Raw genomic sequence first — 7797 nt, 5'->3', positions numbered from 1 at the left:
CAGTCTTGTTAATCTTGTGCATAAATTTCAGCTGAGCTATTAATGACACCTACAATTGACTTTCATTGTTATTTTTGAAATTTCAAATTAATATATTACAACATAGAAAGTCTCTATCAAGTCTTGAACATTTAGATTGTAAAGCTTTTTGTTTTAGCAAATTTACTTATGATCAATTTATAATTGGAGAATTGGCTTCTAATCTCAATTAAACCTGGGGTATATAGTTGTTTAAAATTGAAATTATATATATATATATAGAAAAGTACATATATAGAGCGTCATACTTTGTCATAGGTTAAGTTTTCTAAATACAGAAAGTGTCTTAAAGAGAAACCCTGTATATGAAGAGGAAAGTAGTCATAAACTATTCTTAATTTGGCATAAAATGATTTTTTTTTTTTTTGGCATGGAAATTATAGGCGTAAAACTGCAAAAGCTGCTTAGGACTTGGGTGCCATTTCTATAGGACTCTGGCAATTCGGCAATAATGTAATGTCATTATAGAGTGGTTGCTTTGTTGCATTTTATTGACTTTTTAGTGATAAATTCCAGGAGAATCTTTATTTACCAGGATTAAACTCAATGTAGTGTTAATCCTTTCCATTTTCTCACCTCCTTTCTGTAGCCAGAGCTGAAAGCAGGGATAGGAGAGTGGCTTTGAAAAGGAAGGAAAATAAATTTGACAATGATCAAAAATGCCAGGCTGAAGGCAGCTTTTAATTTGATTAACCAGTTTGTAATTCATTTTTGGGAAACATTTCCAGAATGTGACAATTTCAGAGAACACAAAACCTTCTTATAATTCTGGAAGTGGGAAGGAGAGAGGAACAGTGTGTGTTTTTGTGTGTGGCTTGCATTCTCTCCTCCGTTTTTGGAGCAGCATGAGATTATTGCAATGCTGCATTTCCTCCCTCTGCGCCCTCCTACCCCATCAGCGTGTCTCATGGGTGGTGTGATACAGGCTATGGGAGTGAATGCCACTGGTGTTGGTCTGTGCATAGTTCCCGGGGTGTGGCGAGTACCAGCTCTGACAGCGGAAGAGAACTGTACCGTTGATTCCCATTATTCTCAGTAGGTATGTTCTGTAAAATTGCTGCAAACACCAAATTAGCGAATCCTGAACCATCGTTCCCAGAGGAATAGCCTCAAGTTGCAACGTTGTCTTTGACTGATTAATATGTAACCTTGTTTTATATGTGCTTCTGTTTAAAGATACCTTACTCACTATATGTTGTGGATTCTTTAACACTGAACTCAGGGCGAATAACACTGCCACTTGTGCCTGAACAAAATTTCCCTAATCCAAGCATTTTCTCTGCAGGCACACTGGATAACACTTCACCACTCCGCTTGGGGACCATTCTAAACAGCAAAATCACCAACACAAAGCACAGACATGTGAAAAACATGGCACTAAATAGACCATGAAAAGACCATTTGTTGACAGTATGAGGCTGAAACAAGAAGGCACATCGTTGCCTGGTTTGACCTCAGCTGGGAATATGCACGTTCGATGACTCAATTTTTTGTTGTTGTTGTTGTTGCTCTGCAAACATCTGTGAATGACCAGGGAAGTGCCATGAGTATTGATTTTTGGGGTTATAAATACATTTTAGCAAGTAGGTGAATTCACAAATACAAAATCCACAAATAATGAAAATCATCCATACTTGAAAAACTAGAATTGGAGTCTCTGTCTGAGTTTCCATATTTATAAAATGGGTATAAATATGACACACACTAAAAGTTTGTGAATATCAATATAGAAAGGTTAAATGAGTAAAGTTTTCATCGCATTGCCAGACATTTGCGTCCTCAATAGGTGATAAGTGGTGTTAGTAGTAATTATTAAGACAAGTTGAAAATAATAGCAGCCATCTTTGGTACCTATACCATTGCTCGCAATAACCCTGAAAAGTAGGAAGTATTATCTTTATGGCACAGATGAGAACCTTAAGGGCCAGAGAGGTTGAGTAATTTGCCCCATCACCCATCTGGGAAGTGGCCAAACTGGACTTTGAACCCAGTACTTGACTTCAAAATCCACATCTTTTGATCTGGTGCAGTGAATAAAGATTATGTCTGGCTTCAGGTCCCAGATGATGAAGTTGGGATTGATATTAGGCTGGTGCAAAAGTAATTGCACCTAATACATCCAGGTGAGGGCAGAAAGTAGTTAGGGCAAGAGGAAAGCCATGTGGGGAAGGTTAGACTTGCTGCCCGGAGCTGGAGACATTAGGGCAGAGTGATCCAACTGACTAGTCTTGGGATAAAAAGACATTAAAAAAAAAAAAAAAATTACAAGACTAGGAAAGAAGCCAGAGGGGGCTAGAACAAGAATAAAGGCTTTTGCTGGGAACTATCTGGAAAGAGGGTCTGGGCAAGGAACATTTTGTATTTAAGGGAGGTGGTGAGTTTGAGGCTCCTTGGTTTCAGATACTTCTGTCCACCATCTTTCTAGCTGTCCAAATCGTCCCTTTTCCTCTCCTAATTGTTGTGTAGAGATTATTCTGAGTCAAGGCAGAGCAGTCTTGTGAATGTCCAAACCCTGAGAGACACATGTAAGTTTCCTATCATTTTTCTACTTGTTATTCTGCAAATATTTGTTGGTAGACTACAACATAGCAATTTCAGAGGAATGCTTCATGGCGTTCTTGTGGAATGATTATTTCTTGCATCTGGTTCAAGTTTGATGGGTGTGCATTGCATGCATTTTACCAAATTGTGTGTGTGTGTTTCAAATCCGCATAAATAAATAAGTAGTCAAAAGTAAGGGTAGTGTTTGTGGGAATATAGTTTTCTTACTTTTGTGGGTCCCCAAGAAGTTAGTCCACTGATTTTATGTATGTATGCACTCACTACTACTGTACATCTGGAGTAGAGGCTGGCAAGCTTCTGAAATGCTCAGATAGTAAATATTTTATGCTTTGCGGGCTATGTGGCCTCTATTACAACTACTCAACTCTGCTGTTGTTGTAGCCATGGATACTGAGTAAACTGATTAGCATGGCTGTGTTCCAATAAAACTTTATTTACAAACACAGGCAGTAGCTTGCCAACCCCCTAACTAGAGCATAGCTGTCACTCTGAGACCTGCATAACTTCTTTGTAGGATTACACCCTTGCAAGAATTCTGCCTGAAGCATTTCTGAGTTTGCATTATAACCTTGTGGGCAGGGCAGTGAAAGAAATGTTATATAGGAAAGTTACCATCTCCTAGGAATTTTGTTTTAAGAAAAATATTCTAACACTAAAGTATGACATTTGTTGAACATTTTTTATTGGCAGTAGGAAAGGAAAATTGAAATTACATACAGGAACTCCAAAAGCTTGCTCGTGCTCATTTTTCTTCTATTACAGATTGAACATTTAATGATAAATGTGGGTGGGGGGATTTAATATTTCAGAACAGAAGGCAGAGATTAATTTTATTTTGCCCCCTAAAATGTGATACATTTTCTCTCTCTTCTTACCCCCTCACTGCCCTGCCCTTTCCCACTCCTCCTCTCTGTCCCTCTGCTGGGATAGGGAAATTGACTGTAAGGGGATATGGGTCTATGTGGGAGGGAGAGACAAGAGGGTCCCAGCAAGATGCCACCTCCAACCTTGCTATCACTGTAAGCAGTAAGGAAAGGAAGGGGTAGGTTTATAGCTCTCAGCCCATGATCAGCTAGTTCCACCTCTGTGATTGTTTGATCGTGGTCAATTTGTAGAGGATCCGTTTCTAAAGAGCTTTGTTTAAAACAGCCCCTTCTCTAAACACCTTGCAGTTTTGCACCCGGCGCCTCAGATCACCTGCTGGAGGCCACAGAGAACAAACACTAGTTCAGTGTTCGTGAGGCGCCTTTGCTGAACAGTAGTGCGTGTGGGAAGCATCAGCAGTTATCTACCTGTTTCTCACCATCCCTTTCCTAACTGACTTTTACTCATTCATGGCCATGGTGATATGTTTGCCAGTCTTTGTCAATTCATCCGCTTTTTTCCAGGAAGTCCTTTTCTTTTAAATGCTATCATATGAAGGCTGCCCTTGCTTTAAGCATTTTTTATTATTGTTATTAAAATGAAAAATGAGCCCCTTCCTTCTCTCCTACCCCACACTCCTTGGAGGTTTAAGTGAACAGAAAATGGTAGTACGAGAAAAGATCCAGTTAGGTGGGTTTGCAGAAAAGTTATTCCAAGAGAAGTAACAGATTGAAAACATAGGCTTCTGACTATGCTAGTGCAAACTGAGTTAAGTAGATCAATTAGAGTTGACTTTCCAATATGATTTTGATGAATAGTGTAACATTTTGAAAGACTTTTTGAAGACAAAACCACTAACTCATTGTATTTTTTGTTTTGTTTTGTTTTAAGAGACAGGGTCTTGCTCTGTTGCCCAGGCTGGAGGGTAGTGGTATGATCATGGCTCACTGCAGCCTGGAACTCCTGGGCTCACGTGATTCTCCCACCTCAGCCTCCTGAGTAGCTGGCATTACAGGCACACACCACCACACCCAGCTAATTTTTGTTTTTTTTTTTGGTAGAGATGGGGTTTCACCATGTTCCCCAGGCTGATCTCAAACTCCTGGACCCAAGTGCTCCTCCTGCCTTGGCCTCCCAAAGTGCTGGGATTACAGGTGTGAGCCACTGTGCCCAGCCTTAACCAACTGTATTTTAAAGATTCAATTTGTATTTGTGCTTAGATCCATGCTAAGGCATGCAAGCAATTGACACACGGACCCTGGGATATGCGGTGTCCTGTCTGATTAATTGATAGATTGATTTCTTTCTTTTTTTTTTGATAGAGTCTCACTAGGTCGCCAGGCTGGAGTGCAGTGGCACGATCTAGGCTCACTGCAACCTCCGCCTCCCAGGTTCAAGCGATTCTCCTGCCTCAGCCTCCTGAGTAGCTGGGATTACAGGGGCACATCACTACGACTGGCTAATTTTTGTATTTTTGGTAGAGATGGGGTTTCACCATGTTGGCCAGGATGGTCTCGATCTCTTGACCTTGTGATCTGCCCGCCTTAGCCTCCCATAGTGCTAGGATTACAGGCGTGAGCCACTGTGCCCAGCCCCGGCCTCGGCCCTTTTTAATTTTGTAGAGATGGGGTTTCATCACGTTGGCCAGGCTGATCTCAAACTCCTGACCTCAGGTGATCCGCCCACCTCAGCCTCCCAAAGTGCTGGGATTACAGGTGTGAGCCTGATTTACAGGCACTGATTTCTGACAATACATCCTTACTATATATCCAAAACTTACCCACCCTTTGAAACCCAGCCTGTCTCACCTCTACAAAAACAAACAAACCGCCTTCCTAACCATTCCTACAATACTGTTCTATTTCTCTGAATTCTTATAATCTGCCTGAACAGCCCATTTTGAAATTTGATTCTGTGTTACTGTTTATTGTCCTAGATTTACCCCCCGCATGGATCCTACTTTTAGTGAGTTTGAAATCTGTTTGGAGACCTATATAAGTACCAGTGAAAAAAAAGGAGTAGGTAACTTTACAGGACAGTAAAGGACAGATTGAAGAAGGGGGACGGGGGACTTGAACTCGGCCTGGAAGCACAGGGGTAAAGGAGGTGGAGCATGTTGGTTGCCAGGGGACCCTGAGCAAAGGAGCATTTAAAAAATGCATGAGGGGAAAGGGGGAAGCCGTGAGGTCAGTAGTTCAATCCAAGGGGAGTTTCTACTCTTTTTAATTTTTTTTTTTTTTTGACAGAGTCTTGCTCTGTTGCCCAGGCTGGAGTGCAGTGGCGTGATCTCGGCTCACTGCAACCTCCACCTACCAGGCTCAAGTGATTCTCCTGCCTCAGCCTCCTGAGTAGCTGGGATTACAGGCGCCTGCCACCATGCTTGGCTAATTTTTTGTATTTTTAGATGAGATGGGGTTTTGCTATGTTGGCCAGCCTAGTCTTGAACTCCTGACCTCAGGTGATCCACCCTCCTTGGCTTCCCAAAGCGCTAGGATTACAGGTGTGAGCCACTGCACCCGGCCAAATACTTTTTTTTTTTTTTTTTTAAAGAAATCATCATTTAGCAAATGATGCTGAGCTCAGAGGTTTATGTGTAGGAGAGTTAAACAATGAAAATGTTTTATTCATTTATCCAACAAATAATTATTTCATGATTAAAATGAATTAGAGAAAAGAGATGCCAGAGCCTATTGTAATCATCTAGACATGAGATAAGAGTTGCCGGGACTTGAGCAGTGGCAGCAGGGCTGGAAAGAATGGACCTAAAAGACAGCACAAAAGATGAATTGATAGTGCCGGAGGAGTCATTTAATGTGCGTGGTGAAAGCAATCAGCCTTGCACTATCGTCGCTTTTCTTGCTGATGCATTTTTGTCTGTCTAGCTAAACTCTAAACTCTTATGCCCGGACACTACCTTTTATACTCCTTTTACAAAAGGTGCCATTGTCGTTTTATTCTTGTTTAAATAATTTATTTAAAATGTATTATTCCGCACAGCATGGCATTTTAAATACCAACTTAACATCCTCTAATAAGATAATGCTAAGACTTATAAGAAACAAAAGCCACTTCTGTAAGTCTTCAAATCACTCTTGTGTTTAATTTTTTTTTTTTTAAGACAGGGTCTTGCTCTGTTGCCCAGGTTGGAGAGCAGTGGTGTACTCATAGCTTATTGAAGTTTTGACCTCCTGGGCTCAAGCAATCCTCCCACCTCAGCCTTCCAAGTAGCTGGGACCATAGGCATATGGCACCATGCCTGGCTAATTTTGTTAAAATTTAAAAAAAAAAAATTTTTTTTTGGTAGAGATGGGGTCTTGCTATGTTGTCCAGGCTGGTATCAAACTCCTGAGCTCAAGTGATTCTTCCACCTTGACCTCCCAAAGTGTTGGGATTATAGGCATGAGCCATTGCACCCAGTACATTTAATTTTTTGAGATGAAATTGTAATACCATAAACTTAACCCTTTAGAGTACATAATGTAGTATTTTCAGCATATTCACAGAATTGTACACCATCACCCTCTAATTTCAGAATAGTTTCATCACCTGGAAAAGAAACCCCACATATTTCAGCAGTCACTCCCTATTCCCCGTATTCTCAGTCCCTATCAACCACTAATCTACTTCCTTTATATATAGATTTGCCTATTCTGGACATTTCCGATACATGGAATTGTGCATATGTGGTCCTTTGTATGTGACTTCTTTAATTTAGCACATTATGTTCCAGGTGCACTTATGTTGGAGTATGTGTCAATACTTCATTGCTTTTCATGGCTGAATAATATTCCATGGTGTGGATTTGCCGCAGTTTGTTTATCCAGTCATCAGATGATGGACATTTGGGTTGTTTCTGCATTTTTGCTATGTGAATAACGCTGCTAGGAGCATTCACGTATAACATTTTGTGTGGCCATGGGTTGTCAGTTTTCTTTGGTATTTTATATAGGGGTAGAACTGCTGAATTGTATGGTAACTCCATGTTCAACATTTTGAACAACTGCCAACCTGTTTTCCAAAGTGGTGGCACCATTTTACATAGCCACCATCAATGTAGGAGTGTTCAGTTTCTCCATATCCTTGCCCCTCTGTATTTATCTTTTTTTTTTATTTTTTAAATTTTAATTATCTTAGGTGGGAAGTGGTATTTCTCTCTTTTCTTTTCTTTCTTTCTTTTTTTTTTTTTTTGAGATAGAGTCTCACTGTTGCCCAGACTGGAGTGCATTGGTGTGATCTTGGCAACCTCCGTCTCCCAGGTTCAAGTGATTCTCCCACCTCAGCCTCCCGAAGAGCTGGGATTACAGGTGTGAACCACCGTGCCCAGCCACCAGG

At 40.8% G+C, this 7797-nt stretch overlaps 1 protein-coding gene across 1 annotated transcript in view; it reads left to right on the top strand.

Annotated features, from left to right (window-relative positions):
* The first annotated feature begins 967 nt into the window (after window positions 1–967).
* The window catches only part of SMURF1 (SMAD specific E3 ubiquitin protein ligase 1), a 68383-nt gene continuing 61553 nt past the window's right edge, over window positions 968–7797 (top strand). The window contains exons 1-2 of the mRNA XM_011943948.1: window positions 968–1074; window positions 5402–5487. Coding sequence (XP_011799338.1) covers window positions 968–1074; window positions 5402–5487 — 193 coding nt within the window. The remainder of the gene's footprint in view (window positions 1075–5401; window positions 5488–7797) is intronic.

Source organism: Colobus angolensis, unplaced genomic scaffold, assembly GCF_000951035.1.
Source record: "Colobus angolensis palliatus isolate OR3802 unplaced genomic scaffold, Cang.pa_1.0 Scaffold222, whole genome shotgun sequence".
In the NCBI taxonomy this organism is placed as follows: domain Eukaryota; kingdom Metazoa; phylum Chordata; class Mammalia; order Primates; family Cercopithecidae; genus Colobus; species Colobus angolensis.
This window is presented reverse-complemented; position numbering and strand designations above follow the sequence as displayed.